At 43.8% G+C, this 18,220-nt stretch overlaps 1 protein-coding gene across 5 annotated transcripts in view; it reads right to left on the bottom strand.

Moving 5' to 3' along the window:
* The window catches only part of ENOX1 (ecto-NOX disulfide-thiol exchanger 1), a 365,352-nt gene that overhangs the window by 43,050 nt on the left and 304,082 nt on the right, over positions 1-18,220 (bottom strand). For all 5 annotated transcript variants that reach the window (XM_058825014.1, XM_058825015.1, XM_058825019.1 and 2 more), the window contains one exon: positions 475-659. In XM_058825014.1, coding sequence (XP_058680997.1) covers positions 475-659 — 185 coding nt within the window. The remainder of the gene's footprint in view (positions 1-474; positions 660-18,220) is intronic.

Below are 18,220 nucleotides of genomic sequence, written 5' to 3'. Positions count from 1 at the left end.
GATAATAGCTCAGGAAATAGCACTGATGTTGCTAACAATTTGCAAGTTAAGGACAGTAGTCTGGACACGCTGATGTCTCAGTCATTCTCAAACAATAGCAGAAAAAAAGATGCAGATGAATGCAAATGAAAACATCACAGAGCCTTGATTATGATACATTAGACAATTTTAAAAACATTTCTGTGCAATACCAGGGCCAGTCGGATTAAGTGAGAAGAGAAACAGAGCAATTTGCTCATAACTAGCAAATGCATAAAGAATTTTCTTGCATGATCAATGGATTTGCAGTTTATGAATTCCTAAAATGACTATGCCTAAATATATTCCCAAACTCTCCTCCCTTTCCCCCCATCTAAGTCCCCGTGATTTTCTGAAAAGAAATCTGGACCTTAATGAATAGTCGTGAGTAGAGCAGAGCCCCATGGTATGACTATTCTAAAATAGAAGACCTTTTATTTTCCTCCTTAGCAATACCTGCTGCATGCCTTGCATTGTCTGCTGTAGGAACTGCAGCTGCTGGTCCTTCGTAAGGCTTTCCTCTGTTCGAAAGAGCTGTCCTTTCTCCTGCTTCAGGAGCTCCACTTCATTCCTGTAAGCATCCAGCTGCCATCGGAGACTATCGTTCTCCTCCTTTAGCGCATATGCTTGGGCGGCTAGGGCTAAGAGAAAATGAAAATGTGAAAAAAAATCAGTGAAATGGGTTGTTTCTTTTCAAATAATACAGAGGACATTGTCTGGAGAGATGACAATACAGCTGAACGCCAGTGAGACATTTCGGAGCTGAGACAAGACCCAGCAGAGCTGAAAATGATTAGGTTCTGGCAAGGATTGTTGCTGGAAGGTTATTTCCTGCGATGGAAGAAGCCATAAAGTGACCCTGGATAATTCAAATGCTACTTGCAATCTGGCTGCTAAATTTAGGCTTATATTTTAGGAAGAAACTGGCATGCACTCCAAGGGCAAGGCACTCACCAACTTTACAACATTTTCCCAGTGATGTTATAGGAACTGATACAGCCGTTTAGTATTTATACTTGCACAGTGGCCAGATGTTCCAATCAGGTCTGTGCTAAGGAATTTTCCCAATGCAGAGTTGCTGGATTTATTCCCATGAGAGAGGAAACACAGAAATTTTTCTCCAGCCTTGCTATGAACTACTTCACAGCAACAGTTATGTGGAACCATTTAGACAGAAAAATGATGTAATAGAAAAAAAAATTATATAAAATGCAAATGCTGAAAAAAGTGTTGGCACTACAAGAATATTACTACATTAAAGGCATTGAAAGACACTTAAGTCATTTCCTTAGGAAGCTCCATTTGGCCCCTTTTCAATTTAGAATGGCATTTTTATTATCATAACTGATAGCAGGTGTTTGTGAAGAAATCGATTAGTATGCAGGGATGGAAATTACATTTGCCAAATGACTTGCACAGTTTGCAATATAAGCTAAAATTTGTGTAGCAAAAGGCAGAAGGCTATAAAGCATGTACTAGGAACATTATTTAAACAAATTATCTGAACATAAATACATATAGGGAAAGGTGGCATTCATTAATTAGGGATGTGGCTATCATCCTATAGAAGAACCCACTCCTAGTAGTATTTATATTTGGCAGGAGCAGTGGTCATTTGGCATAGCAAACTGCCATACAATGCTATTTTCTTTCTTGGAACCTGGTGACACAACAACATTACAGAGCAGCTGTAATTAAAAAACAACAATCTACTACGGCTGGTTCTATCAACATTTGGTAACTGAACCACATAACTGATTGACATTCCTGATTAAATGATTTCAGGCTTCGTATCACAGAATTTTTTTGCCCACCTACAACAGTAGTATGGTTAAACTCCAAATTATATGAAATTGCATATTAACTCCATTTAATACTAGGCACCTCTTGACTAGACCTTCTGTAGATAAAGTCCCCTGTTCCCCATGATAACATGATTCAGCACATTTGTGAAATTATACCAGCAATTAGGTAGAATGTCACAATATTTCATTAGCAATAAAAATGTTTTATCTTTGGTAGGACAAATCTACCTTAATTTCAGATAATTTTTGCTAATTTTAAAGTAGTGCAAATGCATTATTCAAAATAAAGTACAGTCAGCTACTATTCAAATACAGACACAGATTGGTTACAGTGCTTCATTTGGATATTTTACAGAATCTCTGCAAGATTTAGCAAGAGTTACAGTATTGTTACATCAAATTAAATTGTTCTGAAAAGCAGGCAATCATCCTTCCATGACAAAATTTACCCTCAAGAAATTGCACTGATGAGTCCAATGGGCAAATAAGAGGATGAAGTACTTTTTTCAGTTTTTATTTTTGTAAAAGCCAACAAGCTATAATAAAAGAAAGGATTAAAAAAATAAACATGAGGTCAAGCAAACAGAAACAACAGTAAAAAAAAAATCAAGTCAAAATTAAATAGTTTGTGTTAGAATTAACCTCTAAAGATGATTTAGTACAACTTGTGCAATGGTCTCACCATCCTGATCCTAAAATATTTCTTCCCTGCATCCAATCTAAAGCTACCCTTTTTCATTTTATAACTGTTTCTCCTTGCCTTGTCACCGCAGCCCCTGGAGAAAAGTCTCTTTGTCATTTGTACCCTCTTACTTCTGCCAATTAGACTCTCACAAAATTTATGCCTTTTGTTTTGTTGTTTTTTTTTTTTAATGTAACACTAAATTCCAGCAAGAAACTGCCTACCCTTCAGCTCCCTGAGAATAGGAACAGAGACCATTAGAGATGTACTCAAGTTTCCACAGCGACTCGGGAGCAGCAGTTCACCTGCTGCTCATCATCTATTCCAGCTCTCAAAAAACTTCTGAGAGCTGCTGTACAAGTGGGGGCGTGAGGCCTGTGCATTCCCCCACTGAAATGTGGGCTCTGACCCAGATCGAGCTGAGGCTTATCTGGAAAGGCTGCTTGACTGTTTTCTGTGCCTCACTACAGCCTAATTGGAGAACTTCTTCTCCTTTCTCTACTCCTAGGTGAGTTCAGGCTATTAAGTGGGGCTACAGACAGCAAGAGATGTCTGCTACAGGATCAGCAAAATAGGAGAAATGAAAAGGGCCACAACATCTCACAAAAGCAAGTAACCTTTATGTGATAAACCTATTAGACTTTAAAAAATAACTAATCCCAACAAAACAAGTCACAAAACATAGGAGCAATAAAGGTAACTGTCCATTTATCCTGTAGGTTTTTACTGTTGAAAACCAGAGATGCACCCTTGAATGCTATTATGTCCTTACTTAAAAAATTATATGTAACATGTAATATTAAAACCTGTATAACAATAAATACATTGCAGTGCTACCAAGAAGTTCCATTTGAGGTTGGCCCTGCTCTTTTTTAGCACACCAGAAGACAAAGGCTGTGCCTCGAAGATGTTGCAATCTATTTTAAGGCAAAATTAAAACATCCCAAATCACCTAAAATGAGACAATAAGAATACAGAGAGATACATTTCTGATAGGCAGGATTCCCTCAGGTGTACAGAGCCTTATCAACCTTATTATACACTTGGGTGATCATCCACACCACTCAAAGCAGAGCAAATAGCAACAGGGTCCAAGGCAGAAATATGTTCGTAAATAAGGAAGATGCAACACATATACTAACAGTGTAACAGTATTAAATGTACATAAACTTTTAAATGAATTAATTATAGACATGAGTCCGTAAATTATATAACATTAACTAATTTTTATACACTTTTCTATTTAATTTAAAGCTGAAAATAGTTGGTTCCTAACATGTATGGACAGAGTGGTTAACAGAAAAGGAGAATAAGACAAAAAGGATACATCTGACAGATCTCAGGGTGCCCAGCTCATTCAATACTGTGAAACTGTTTTAAACAAAATCAGACACATTCTTTGTGTTGACCTAACATAACTATAATTTTAAGATATTTATGTTTTAATGCACCAAGATTAAAATAACCTCTGAATTCATATAAATGTCTCTTTTTATTCCAAGCAAAACATCTATTCTATTCTAAAAACATCCTATAATTTCTTTAAAATTACATTTCATTTACAACCATTATATATAATGATATGTGATTTATTATATAGGATATAGAGAAAGGCACTTGATTGAATAGTAAATTAAACATAGAGGAGAATTTTGTGAGAAAGAGAATCTGCATTTTAAAAAGTAATTTTTTTCAAATTTTGCATAAATTTTTGCTAAGAGTTCATTGACAAAGCTGATGAATGTAGTTTTAGTTGAAAAAAAATTTGTTCTTCTCATCTCAAGCAATTTTACATTTGGTAGTTCAGATACTCATCTACAAAATCCCTCTCTGAGGCACACTAAAAAAATATCTTTGGATAAAAGACATTGAATGCTGAAAGCATTTACAGAAGAACTATATACAAGGAATCTATATCAAAAGAAAACTGACAACAATCCCAAATAGCTGCCTGTGCTGCAAGTAGAAGAAAATATTCCTACCTAAACAAACACAGCTGGAAAACAGCTCAATATTCTCTTTACAGCACTTTCACTGAGGGATGCAAAATGATACCTGCCAGCCTCAGAGAAGCAGCTGAAGGAAGATTAGACGTATATATACGTGGGGAAAACCTTTGCACTGATATTTCAAAGACTTCCAAGAGGTTAGTGTGATTTCTTTGTGCTGAGGCAGAAGTGCTGTACTCAATTTGGCACAGCCTTAGCAGCAAAACAGATTCCATTTAGTGGACCCAGACTAGGTCCAAATCAAAAGGCACCCTCTTTAATACAAGAAATGACTGGCTAATTAGAAATCCACTGAAATCTAAGGACATATTCATTGATGGATGTCTCAGAAGAAGCAAGCAATTTATTTTTCTAGGGTGTCTACCTTGATAGTTAGGAGAGTGTCTTCTTTCTGACCTGCACTCATCTTTTCACTTTCAGCTGGTACTCAGTGACTGCAATTAACCTAATACATCTCAACACCCATAGGAGCCAAAGCAGTGGAAGTCCTCACAGGTGATACAGGGTAATTGTAGTCTTTCATGACCCACATCATGTCATAGTGGCCAGGAAATAAAGCTAACACTCAATATCTCCAAATGTATTCCTTTATTGAGGACATTAGGGAAAATTCATAATTTTTTATCATTTCTACTAGTGCACACCTGCATTGTGGATTTCTCATTAGATGATGCCCTAATAACATTTCAGTTAATGCTAATGAAAGTCTACTAATTTGCATACTGAGGACACACTGAGTTGAAAAGCATAAGTAGTAGGTTATCTCAAGAGCCTGAAGAAATCTGAAGGTAGTATCTGAAAAACAAATGACAAACACTAAAAATAATAACAGAAAACCTGCTTGTAAATGTAAAGGTTTTCCAGATGTCCTCCTAGCAGAACTTCTACAGTTTATATTTCCAATAGATTCTTCTATATTTGTTCAGAAATAGATCATAAAACTCAGAAATTCTGAGATGTTTGTCCAGACTTTGGTCTAATCAGCAGAATTTTTCATTGTTTTTGAACTGTAGCTGATGTATTGATATAGTGAGGCAGATGAAAACAGAGAAAGAGCCTACTCCCAAACCTTCTTGCTATCTGAGTTCTACTAAAGCCATTATCCTGATTTCCTGACTTGAAAATGAAGGTTTAAATGATATAATGTTCCTTTTGATAACAGCAAAAAGAGAAGCATCAAAACATGTCAAAATAATGGATATTAAGGTAATTTGTTTCATCACCCCCATTGCAGAGCATTTGCAATGTCAAAAAAGCCGTCTTGCAAGACACAGCGACTTCTTCAAAGAGTTTTCAGCTAGAGGGACTGAACAAATGTGACCGGAGAAAAATAAGGACACAAAGTTCACAACTACAAATACAAACAATAGAAGTTATCCCTGGCCTCTAGCTAGCCTGCTTGTTTTTCAAATAGGTGAACTGTGAAGCAGTACAAGCAGGGGAAAATCAGCAAGGAAAAATGTTTCTGGAGGATCTGGAAGGACATGAACTGTGTTTTGATGCTGCTGAAAACAGGGTAAGTTATACAGTAATGGCATTTTTCATTACTAAGGAAGATAGTCTTTGCAGAAGTACAGTTTGGATGGTCATAGGAGATACAGTGGGTGGCAGCCTGCTCATGGCAGGGAAATTGTAACTAGAGGATCATTAAGGTCCTTTCCAGTCTAAACCATTCTGTAATTCTGTTATAACTAGATAGGACCAGTGGACCCTCATTCATTTTTACCCTCTAAGGCTGTGCTTGGTGCTCCAGCTCACTGCAAATTTAATTTTGTGCTAGAGTCTGAGGGTCCCATTATGATCACTCAGCGGCAGGGTGTGTGTGTCACAGCCCCACACTTTGGGATGTGTGGGAAGGTCAAGTTTGGAGGAGCTGTGCAAGGTGGTGGGAAGGAAGGCACAGCCCTCATTGCAGATGGCAAGCTGCATGACTTCTGAGGTGAAGGGACACACAGAGCAGCTTGACAGGTGTTAACCAACAACTCCAGCACCAAGCGGACCCTTCTCTCTGTATTCTACAAGAAACTTTCTGAAAGGGGAAGACTTGACAAGTACACCTTGGTCGCTTTGAGGCATCTTCTTGAGCCCATTTTACAACATCAGGATCCTGAGTCATCCAATGTTTAAAGCAGTTTTCGCCCATAGTCTTGAGTTCCCAGAGAACACTTGCTTTTCTTTATGGACACTTAACAAATACCTGATCACCAGCGTAGTGATGCCTTAAGCTTTAGCTTTGATATTTTTCATGTTCTGTACTGCATTAGTACATAACTGAACTTCATATAAAGTGTTAGCAAGTTCTCCTCACAGTTTAGTAAGACAAAACAATCCTTATCCAGCCTGAGAAGCAAGGACATCGTTGCAGCTTCAGGCCCAAAAAGTGTAAACAACAGAGAACTGAGGAGAGCAGTCTGGGAGGATGGGACTGCATAACCTGAAGTTGTAATTGGACAATTAACCCCAATATGTAAATGGACCAAAACATAAAAGTGTGAAAACTCGTGACCCAGCATCCATCTTGGGTGGAGGCACAGCCAGGCTCTAGCACTGCTCAAGGTGCATCCTTTGAGGGCCTTTCAATAAATACCTACTTTTTTCCTTTAACTCTGTCTAGCCTCTGTTCTAGGTAGCCTCTCAAGGCATCATAGTGCTCAGATGTCAATGACAAGTGCATTGAAATATGTCTGATATAAGGAGTTAAATGCAGCCTTCTTCCTATAATGCATTCTCTAAAAAATACCTGTTCCATAGTTCTCCCTCATTCCTGCGAAAATACACTATGGCACTTGAATTTTTTTAAAAAAAAACACACTTTGCTTACAGCTTGAAAACAGCTAGCAAAGTATCATGAATAAACTCTAGAAACAAAATTTGCATGGCATAATTGGAGCAATTACAAGCTAACCTAGCTATGAACAGTTTTTTTCTTTCCCCCTTTAGACATAATGCAACCAAACAAGGAAGAAATATCCACATTATTTTCAAGTGCTAAGCACACTTCATTTGAATGCCTTGGTATCTGCAAATTTAAACTCTGAGGGCACTAATTATCCTATATGAGAAGGGTTTATTGTCATTAATGTTAGTTAGGCCCTGCACACTGGGAGCACGATTTACTCTTTTGTGAAACCTGTTTAATTCAGGTGCAGTTGCTTCAAAGTCCTTTCCTTACCATGCAGCCTATGTTCAATGCAGAGAAGCTCATTACACCAGTTACATTCATGATGATACCAGATGTTCAAATTGAATAATCATGAGAATTATTTTCAGGCTTCCTATTCACATAAAACTTGGTGGCAAACAATTGGTAAATGGAAGGATGTGGGACAAAAAGGAGGGAGGGAGGGGAGGGAGGGAGGGAGGGAGGGAGGGAGGGATGGAGGGAGGGAGGGAGGGAGGAAGGAAGGAAGTGGCGGAAGGAAGGAAGTGGCGGAAGGAAGTGGCGGAAGGAAGTGGTGGAAGGAAGTGGCGGAAGGAAGGAAGTGGCAGAAGGAAGGAAGTGGCAGAAGGAAGGAAGGAAGGAAGTGGCAGAAGGAAGTGGCGGAAGGAAGTGGCGGAAGGAAGGAAGTGGCGGAAGTGGTGGAAGGAAGGAATTGGCGGAAGGAAGTGGCGGAAGGAGGAAGGAAGTGGCGGAAGTGGCGGAAGGAAGTGGCGGAAGGAAGGAAGTGGCGGAAGGAAGGAAGTGGCGGAAGGAAGTGGCGGAAGGAAGTGGCGGAAGGAAGTGGCGGAAGGAAGGAAGGAAGTGGCGGAAGGAAGGAAGTGGCAGAAGGAAGGAAGGAAGTGGCGGAAGGAAGTGGCAGAAGGAAGTGGCGGAAGTGGCGGAAGTGGCAGAAGTGGCGGAAGGAAGGAAGGAAGGAAGGAAGGAAGGAAGGAAGGAAGGAAGTGGCGGAAGGAAGGAAGGAAGTGGCGGAAGGAAGTGGCGGAAGGAAGGAAGTGGCGGAAGGAAGGAAGTGGCGGAAGGAAGTGGCGGAAGGAAGGAAGGAAGGAAGGAAGGAAGGAAGGAAGGAAGGAAGGAAGGAAGGAAGTGGCGGAAGGAAGTGGCGGAAGGAAGTGGCGGAAGGAAGTGGCGGAAGGAAGGAAGTGGCGGAAGGAAGTGGCGGAAGGAAGTGGCGGAAGGAAGGAAGGAAGGAAGGAAGGAAGGAAGGAAGTGGCGGAAGGAAGGAAGTGGCGGAAGGAAGTGGCGGAAGGAAGGAAGGAAGGAAGTGGCGGAAGGAAGGAAGGAAGGAAGGAAGGAAGGAAGGAAGGAAGGAAGGAAGGAAGGAAGGAAGGAAGGAAGGAAGGAAGGAAGTGTCGGAAGGAAGGAAGGAAGTGTTGGAAGGAAGTGGCGGAAGGAAGGAAGTGGCGGAAGGAAGTGGTGGAAGGAAGTGGCGGAAGGAAGGAAGTGGTGGAAGGAAGTGGCGGAAGGAAGGAAGTGGCGGAAGGAAGGAAGTGGCGGAAGGAAGGAAGTGGCGGAAGTGGCGGAAGGAAGTGGCGGAAAGAAGTGGCGGAAGGAAGGAAGTGGCGGAAGGAAGAAAGTGGCGGAAGGAAGGAAGGAAGTGGCGGAAGGAAGGAAGTGGCGGAAGGAAGTGGCGGAAGGAAGTGGCGGAAGGAAGGAAGTGGCGGAAGGAAGTGGCGGAAGGAAGTGGCGGAAGGAAGTGGTGGAAGGAAGGAAGTGGCGGAAGGAAGGAAGTGGCGGAAGAAAGGAAGTGGCGGAAGGAAGTGGCGGAAGGAAGGAAGGAAGTGGCGGAAGGAAGTGGCGGAAGGAAGTGGCGGAAGGAAGGAAGTGGCGGAAGGAAGTGGCGGAAGGAAGGAAGGAAGGAAGGAAGGAAGGAAGGAAGGAAGGAAGGAAGGAAGGAAGGAAGGAAGTGTCGGAAGGAAGTGTCGGAAGGCAGGAAGGAAGGAAGGAAGGAAGGAAGGAAGGAAGGAAGGAAGGAAGGAAGGAAGTGGCGGAAGGAAGTGGCGGAAGGAAGCGGCGGAAGGAAGGAAGGAAGTGGCGGAAGGAAGTGGCGGAAGGAAGTGGCGGAAGGAAGGAAGTGGCGGAAGGAAGTGGTGGAAGGAAGTGGCGGAAGGAAGGAAGGAAGTGTCGGAAGGAAGTGTCGGAAGGAAGTAAGGAAGTGTCGGAAGGAAGTGGCGGAAGGAAGTGTCGGAAGGAAGTGTCGGAAGGAAGTGTCGGAAGGAAGTGGCGGAAGGAAGGAAGGAAGAGGCGGAAGGAAGGAAGGAAGGAAGGAAGGAAGGAAGGAAGGAAGGAAGTGGCGGAAGGAAGGAAGGAAGGAAGGAAGGAAGGAAGGAAGGAAGGAAGGAAGGAAGGAAGGAAGGAAGGAAGGAAGGAAGTGGCGGAAGGAAGGAAGGAAGGAAAGAAGGAAGGAAGGAGGGAAGGAAGGAAGTGTCGGAAGGAAGTGTCGGAAGGAAGTGTAGGAAGGAAGTGTTGGAAGGAAGTGTCGGAAGGAAGGAAGGAAGGAAGGAAGGAAGGAAGGAAGGAAGGAAGTGGCGGAAGGAAGTGGCGGAAGGAAGTGGCGGAAGGAAGGAAGTGGCGGAAGGAAGGAAGTGGCGGAAGGAAGTGGCGGAAGGAAGGAAGGAAGGAAGGAAGGAAGGAAGGAAGGAAGGAAGGAAGGAAGTGGCGGAAGGAAGGAAGGAAGGAAAGAAGGAAGGAAGGAGGGAAGGAAGGAAGTGTCGGAAGGAAGTGTCGGAAGGAAGTGTAGGAAGGAAGTGTTGGAAGGAAGTGTCGGAAGGAAGGAAGGAAGGAAGGAAGGAAGGAAGGAAGGAAGTGGCGGAAGGAAGTGGCGGAAGGAAGTGGCGGAAGGAAGGAAGTGGCGGAAGGAAGGAAGTGGCGGAAGGAAGTGGCGGAAGGAAGTGGCGGAAGGAAGTGGCGGAAGGAAGTGGCGGAAGTGGCGGAAGGAAGTGGCGGAAGGAAGTGGCGGAAGGAAGTGGCGGAAGGAAGTGGCGGAAGGAAGGAAGTGGCGCAAGGAAGGAAGTGGTGGAAGGAAGGAAGTGGCGGAAGTGGCGGAAGGAAGTGGCGGAAGGAAGTGGCCAAAGGAAGTGGCCGAAGGAAGTGGCGGAAGTGGCGGAAGGAAGTGGCGGAAGGAAGTGGCGGAAGGAAGTGGCGGAAGGAAGGAAGTGGCGGAAGGAAGGAAGGAAGTGGCGGAAGGAAGGAAGTGGCGGAAGGAATTGGCGGAAGGAAGGAAGTGGCAGAAGGAATTGCCGGAAGGAAGTGGCGGAAGGAAGGAAGGAAGTGTCGGAAGGAAGGAAGTGTCGGAAGGAAGGAAGTGTCGGAAGGAAGTGTCGGAAGGAAGTGTCGGAAGGAAGTGTCGGAAGGAAGGAAGGAAGGAAGGAAGGAAGGAAGGAAGGAAGGAAGGAAGTGGCGGAAGGAAGGAAGGAAGTGGCGGAAGGAAGTGGCGGAAGGAAGTGGCGGAAGGAAGGAAGTGGCGGAAGGAAGGAAGGAAGGAAGGAAGGAAGGAAGGAAGGAAGGAAGGAAGGAAGGAAGGAAGGAAGGAAGGAAGGAAGTGGCGGAAGGAAGGAAGGAAGGAAGGAAGGAAGGAAGGAAGGAAGGAAGGAAGGAAGTGGCGGAAGGAAGGAAGGAAGGAAGGAAGGAAGGAAGGAAGGAAGGAAGGAAGGAAGGAAGGAAGGAAGGAAGTGTCGGAAGGAAGGAAGGAAGCAAGGAAGGAAGGAAGGAAGGAAGTGTCGGAAGGAAGTGTCGGAAGGAAATGTCGGAAGGAAGGAAGGAAATGTCGGAAGGAAGTGTCGGAAGGAAGTGGCGGAAGGAAGTGGCGGAAGGAAGTGGCAGAAGGAAGGAAGTGGCGGAAGGAAGGAAGTGGCGGAAGGAAGGAAGGAAGTGGCGGAAGGAAGTGGCGGAAGGAAGTGGCGGAAGGAAGGAAGAAAGGAAGGAAGGAAGGAAGGAAGGAAGGAAGGAAGGAAGGAAGGAAGGAAGGAAGGAAGGAAGGAAGGAAGGAAGGAAGGAAGTGGCGGAAGGAAGGAAGGAAGTGGCGGAAGGAAGGAAGTGGCGGAAGGAAGTGTCGGAAGGAAATGTCGGAAGGAAGTGTCGGAAGGAAGGAAGGAAATATCGGAAGGAAGTGTCGGAAGGAAGTGTCGGAAGGAAGTGTCGGAAGGAAGTGGCGGAAGGAAGTGGCGGAAGGAAGTGGCAGAAGGAAGGAAGTGGCGGAAGGAAGGAAGTGGCGGAAGGAAGGAAGGAAGTGGCGGAAGGAAGGAAGTGGCGGAAGGAAGGAAGTGGCGGAAGGAAGGAAGTGGCGGAAGGAAGTGGCGGAAGGAAGTGGCGGAAGGAAGTGGCGGAAGGAAGGAAGGAAGGAAGGAAGGAAGGAAGGAAGGAAGGAAGGAAGGAAGGAAGGAAGGAAGGAAGTGGCGGAAGGAAGGAAGGAAGGAAGGAAGGAAGGAAGGAAGTGGCGGAAGGAAGGAAGTGGCGGAAGGAAGGAAGTGGCGGAAGGAAGTGGCGGAAGGAAGGAAGTGGCGGAAGGAAGGAAGTGGCGGAAGGAAGGAAGGAAGGAAGGAAGGAAGGAAGGAAGGAAGGAAGGAAGGAAGGAAGGAAGGAAGGAAGTGGCGGAAGGAAGGAAGGAAGGAAGGAAGGAAGGAAGGAAGGAAGTGGCGGAAGTGGCGGAAGTGGCGGAAGTGGCGGAAGGAAGGAAGGAAGGAAGGAAGGAAGGAAGGAAGTGGCGGAAGGAAGTGGCGGAAGGAAGGAAGGAAGGAAGGAAGGAAGGAAGGAAGGAAGGAAGGAAGGAAGGAAGGAAGGAAGGAAGGAAGGAAGGAAGGAAGGAAGGAAGTGGCGGAAGGAAGTGGCAGAAGGAAGGAAGTGGCGGAAGGAAGGAAGTGGCGGAAGGAAGGAAGGAAGTGGCGGAAGGAAGGAAGTGGCGGAAGGAAGGAAGTGGCGGAAGGAAGTGGCGGAAGGAAGGAAGAAAGGAAGGAAGGAAGGAAGGAAGGAAGGAAGGAAGGAAGGAAGGAAGGAAGGAAGGAAGGAAGGAAGGAAGGAAGGAAGTGGCGGAAGGAAGGAAGGAAGTGGCGGAAGGAAGGAAGTGGCGGAAGGAAGGAAGTGGCGGAAGGAAGTGGCGGAAGGAAGGAAGTGGCGGAAGGAAGTGGCGGAAGGAAGTGGCGGAAGGAAGTGGCGGAAGGAAGTGGCGGAAGGAAGGAAGTGGCGGAAGGAAGTGGCGGAAGGAAGTGGCGGAAGGAAGGAAGGAAGGAAGGAAGGAAGGAAGGACGGAAGTGGCGGAAGGAAGGAAGGAAGGAAGGAAGTGGCGGAAGGAAGGAAGGAAGTGGCGGAAGGAAGGAAGGAAGGAAGGAAGGAAGGAAGGAAGGAAGGAAGTGGCGGAAGGAAGGAAGGAAGGAAGGAAGGAAGGAAGGAAGGAAGCAAGGAAGGAAGGAAGGAAGGAAGTGTCGGAAGGAAGTGTCGGAAGGAAATGTCGGAAGGAAGTGTCGGAAGGAAGTGTCGGAAGGAAATATCGGAAGGAAGTGTCGGAAGGAAGTGTCGGAAGGAAGTGTCGGAAGGAAGTGGCGGAAGGAAGTGGCGGAAGGAAGTGGCAGAAGGAAGGAAGTGGCGGAAGGAAGGAAGTGGCGGAAGGAAGGAAGGAAGTGGCGGAAGGAAGGAAGTGGCGGAAGGAAGGAAGTGGCGGAAGGAAGTGGCGGAAGGAAGGAAGGAAGGAAGGAAGGAAGGAAGGAAGGAAGGAAGGAAGTGGCGGAAGGAAGGAAGGAAGTGGCGGAAGGAAGGAAGGAAGGAAGGAAGGAAGGAAGGAAGGAAGGAAGGAAGTGGCGGAAGGAAGGAAGTGGCGGAAGGAAGGAAGGAAGTGGCGGAAGGAAGTGGCGGAAGGAAGGAAGTGGCAGAAGGAAGGAAGTGGCGGAAGGAAGGAAGTGGCAGAAGGAAGGAAGGAAGGAAGGAAGTGGCGGAAGGAAGGAAGGAAGGAAGGAAGGAAGGAAGGAAGGAAGGAAGGAAGGAAGGAAGGAAGGAAGGAAGGAAGGAAGTGGCGGAAGGAAGTGGCGGAAGGAAGGAAGTGGTGGAAGTGGCGGAAGGAAGGAAGGAAGGAAGGAAGGAAGGAAGGAAGGAAGGAAGGAAGGAAGGAAGGAAGGAAGGAAGGAAGGAAGGAAGGAAGGAAGGAAGGAAGGAAGGAAGTGGCGGAAGGAAGGAAGTGGCGGAAGGAAGGAAGGAAGGAAGGAAGGAAGGAAGGAAGGAAGGAAGGAAGGAAGTGGCGGAAGGAAGTGGCGGAAGGAAGGAAGGAAGTGGCGGAAGGAAGGAAGGAAGTGGCGGAAGGAAGTGGCGGAAGGAAGTGGCGGAAGGAAGGAAGTGGCGGAAGGAAGGAAGTGGCGGAAGGAAGGAAGTGGCGGAAGGAAGTGGCGGAAGGAAGTGGCGGAAGGAAGTGGCGGAAGGAAGTGGCGGAAGGAAGTGGCGGAAGGAAGGAAGGAAGGAAGGAAGGAAGGAAGGAAGGAAGGAAGGAAGGAAAAAGAAAGAAAAGAAAAAAGAAAAGAAAAGAGAAGAAAAGAGAAGAAAAGAGAAGAAAAGAGAAGAAAAGAGAAGAAAAGAAAAGAAAAGAAAAGAAAAGAAAAGAAAAGAAAAGAAAAGAAAAGAAAAGAAAAGAAAAGAAAAGAAAAGAAAAGAAAAGAAAAGAAAAGAGAGAAAGGAAAAGAAAATAAAGAAATAAAGGGAGCCTCTAAGAAAGCTGGAGTGTGACTATTTTCAAGGGTATGTAATGAGAGGACAAGGAGGAATAGCTTCAAACTGAGGGCAGTTCTAGATTAGATATTGGGAAGAAATTTCTTGCTGCGAGGATATTGAGGCACTGGCACAGGTTGCCCTGAGAAGCTGCGGATGCCCCATCCCTGCCAGTGTGTAAGGCCATGTCGGAACTGGATGATATTTAAGGCCCCTTCCAACACAAGCCATGCTATGATTCTATGAGTCCAATAATTGCAATTTTATTCATCCCATTCAGGACAGACTTCTACACATTTGAGAAACCAAAGTGTTTCTCTGGCAAGAGATTTTTCTCAGTTTACGAAATATCTCCCTGCTAGCAGACATCAGCAATATCACCTCTCTTTCCTAGGTTTACTACACCTGTGGCTCACCAGTAATTTATGAAGGCTTGTTATTTCTTGCGTAATGAAGCACATCTCTTTGCAAATACCACAGAAGGTGCAGGGAAAGGGAGGACCTATTATTGTCCAGCTGGGACTAGTAACAAAAAGTCATAGCCAAATTCTGGCTCTGCAGAGGACTAAGAATGCCCCAGAGAGCAGTGCTGCCACCTTCTGCGGCGTTATGATGAGCCTCGTGATATCTCACATTTTATTTAAAGGCCTAGAGAGATCTTTAACTGAAAACCACTGATTTAAGCATCTCAAAGTTCCAAACTTTCTAGATTATGGATCAGTATTGGCTCTTCCTTTTTAATCATGATCTCACAAACTGCGTTTTAATTAAAAACACTAACAAGACTACTTAATCTAGCTATTTTAGCCAGTCCAAGGAATAAAGATGTAGACTACTTGCTACAGTCTTACTAGTGATCATTGACTCCAATGATCAGTCTGGGATCTGGACCTCATGGCTGCAGAAAACCCGCTTGAACAGTGATCCAACTTTCTCCAAAGGACTGCAAAGATGCAAGAATAATTTCCCACTTTTAGCCAATCTTCCTATTCCTCTCTTTGTACTCTCCTCTCTTTTACTTTTGCACTTATTCTGTTCAGTTCATCTCCAGATCTAAATGCATGAGTCCATCTCTTTGCTCATTTGTAATTCCCACTTGCCTGACATGGCCAAATGTTTCTCTCTTCCCTCACTCATACTTATTTTGCAGTACATTCTCTAGTCCCCTGTTACCCAGATCTGTCCCAGGTAAATTGCAGCATTAAGCATTTTGGACTTTTCCTACTAAGATGTCACATCATATTACTGAAACGAAAATTTGGAATTTGGAAGAGATCACGTTGTTACAATAATATCAAAGCCTGACACATTTTAGGTTTATTTTACTTGACAGCATCTCTTTGGAGAACAGGAACCTTACATAGCTTCTAAATGATATTTTGACAGTTGCTAGTTAATCTGGCCCATGGAGACCTGTTTCTGCAGGTCACCTCTTTAAAGCAAAGGGCCCTTTCTTCCTCTACATTTTGGGTCGCACTTCTTCTACCACCAGCCATGATATGCACCAATACCAGCTGACTTGGCATATGTATAAGGGGAGACAGGAAAGAGAAGATGTGGCTCTGCACAGATATCTCTGGTGGATGGACTTCAGTTGAGTTGGTTAGGAAGAAAGCCATCATAGTAAAATGCAGTATAAACTTTGATGAAAAATAGTAGCAATTCTCAGATATTTTGAAAATTCACAAAAAGCCACTTAACATCTTATTAGTGTATCTGGTATGTGATGAGGTGAATTTTCCTGATAGTTTGGTTTTATCAGTAACTGCTGCCTCAGTTAAATACGATCAACCAAATAATAAATCTCTTTTAGTGATTCTACTGTTTTTTTTCCTAATTGAGGAAAAGGACTGTTACTTTTATAGATACTGTTCTTTAAAGATGCTAGCAAAGAAGTGGCTTCTTCCTCTAATCAATATTTTAAAAATTATTGTATTCATGTAATACTAAAAATGAGCAGAGGAAATTTTAGTCTCAAGGGTAAAGGAATGAAGAAAATAAGAGAAGTGCTGGTTTCTGGGGAGATACCACCTGGCATTGATGACTGACTCCCACACCAGTAATGGAAAATGCTGCTTGTACTACTGGTGCTTTGTAGCTGAGGGCACAGACATGAACTCTGCGTAGCAGAAGAGATGCTGATGAAGCTGATTGTTTCATATATGTTACATATTCTTACATAAGTTGCACAAAGGTATTGTATGCATGCATGTACATCTGATACATAAATTGCTTAGGATATTCAAAGATTATTGTATTCAGGTAAACCTCCATGTAGGTGGGTCACTGATGGTTGCTCCTTAGGAGTCAAAGTGCCTTTTATATTTTTACTCAGATGTAAACAATCAGCACTGGCATTTACAGACACACGGCTGCATCACTGCTGTTGGCATTTGAACTAGGAATTGCATTCAGCCTCAGCACCACTGTGAGAACTTGAAAAAAATCTATAGGATTTATGAAGAAAATGCCATTGCTGCTTTGAAACAAACTTGACAGTGTGCACGTGAATCGCTCAATTTGTCACATTCATTAGTGAAGAAAGGGCTGATATGAGGGGTTTAAATTACTATGGTGATTTGAATTGGTATGATTTATAACAGGCAAATTTTTTTCATGAATGTAAAGTGCTTTCTATAAATGTGAGGATAAACCACTTTTGAACAAAATTCCACTGCACCTTCAATTGCTGGAGAGCATTTATCCAGCTATCTCTCTAGCCTTGTGGTGGATTAGAGGGCTGAGTTAATTTTTCTTTTAAAATCATGCATAATACTGAAATACTTGCTCAGTTACTTTTGCCTTAGATAAAAATGGATTTTAAATGGGAGTACTTTTTTACCCCTTTATGCCTTAGACATGAAGCTTGTAATTTTTGACCCTCACATTCAGACACAATTTCTTGAGCAATTTATCCCTTATGTGAATGGAAGGGTGTTCAGAAGAGCTGGATCTGAAAGCCCAAACCTCCTTTTCTCCCCTCCTTCTGCTTCCAGAATATTCAGTATATGCAAATAGATGCCTCTGTGCGTTTCCACACTTTAACATGTTTAGCAGGTATTTTCTCAGCTTCTGAAAAATAAAATGTGTTGCAAACTTGCAGATAACAGAGTTCTACAGAGCTTAGTTAGGTACTTCCAGGTCTTTCAGAAATAGACATTTTATTGAAATTTGCAGAGAGTGTGTAGCTTTGAAGAGATAGGTGTGAAACAGTCCTTGAACCAGATTTTCTGAGCAAGCCACAATTTAGGACATTTTATCTGCAGGTGTTGAGCAGAACGTGAGTGCAAAACCTCTAACCAGCAGGGAGTAGTTTGTAGGATCAAGGTTTTACAGCACAGACATCTCAAAATCTTTTAACAAAACATTATGAGACAGATGACTATCTCGAACAACATAGGGAGAGTTATTGCTTTTTATAATGTTCTTCCTTGACTGTTAAAAATGCTCACTAGTTTCCAGACAAATTTAAGAGGCGGGAAGATGCAGGAAGATAACCTGCACCTGACACATGACAAAGAAGCAATGAAGGAAGAGGTGTTAGCAACTAGCAACCACCCAAGTACCTCCAGAGAGGTACCTAGTTGACATCTGTGGTGGGCACTTGGCTGTTGCAAAAGCAGCCCAGCAATTACTTGATCCAAGAGCTGTAAAGATACGCTTGCACAGTTTTTGCACCTGACAAAACCTGTAATGCATCAAATATTTGGAGGGCTGGATAAATAAACAAAAGGTTGCAAACTATTTTGCCCACTGAAAGGCAAACAAACAACAAAAAACCCAATAAAAATCCTAATTTAAAAACAAAACAATACCAAAAATCATGACCAACAAAACAAACCACCTTTCTGCATGCTGGTGTTCAAGGAATCATACACTGGAACCATCAGAGAACTGGATAAAATGGCACAGTATCTAGTTCTTCAGTCTTTCATTTCACATCCTGGAGGACAATTCTCTTCTCTTCTCTTCTCTTCTCTTCTCTTCTCTTCTCTTCTCTTCTCTTCTCTTCTCTTCTCTTCTCTTCTCTTCTCTTCTCTTCTCTTCTCTTCTCTTCTCTTCTCTTCTCTTCTCTTCTCTTCTC

Source organism: Ammospiza caudacuta, chromosome 2 (genome assembly GCF_027887145.1).
Source record: "Ammospiza caudacuta isolate bAmmCau1 chromosome 2, bAmmCau1.pri, whole genome shotgun sequence".
NCBI lineage: Eukaryota > Metazoa > Chordata > Aves > Passeriformes > Passerellidae > Ammospiza > Ammospiza caudacuta.
The sequence above is the reverse complement of the archived record's forward strand: the minus strand, read 5'-3'. Positions and strand labels throughout refer to the sequence as shown.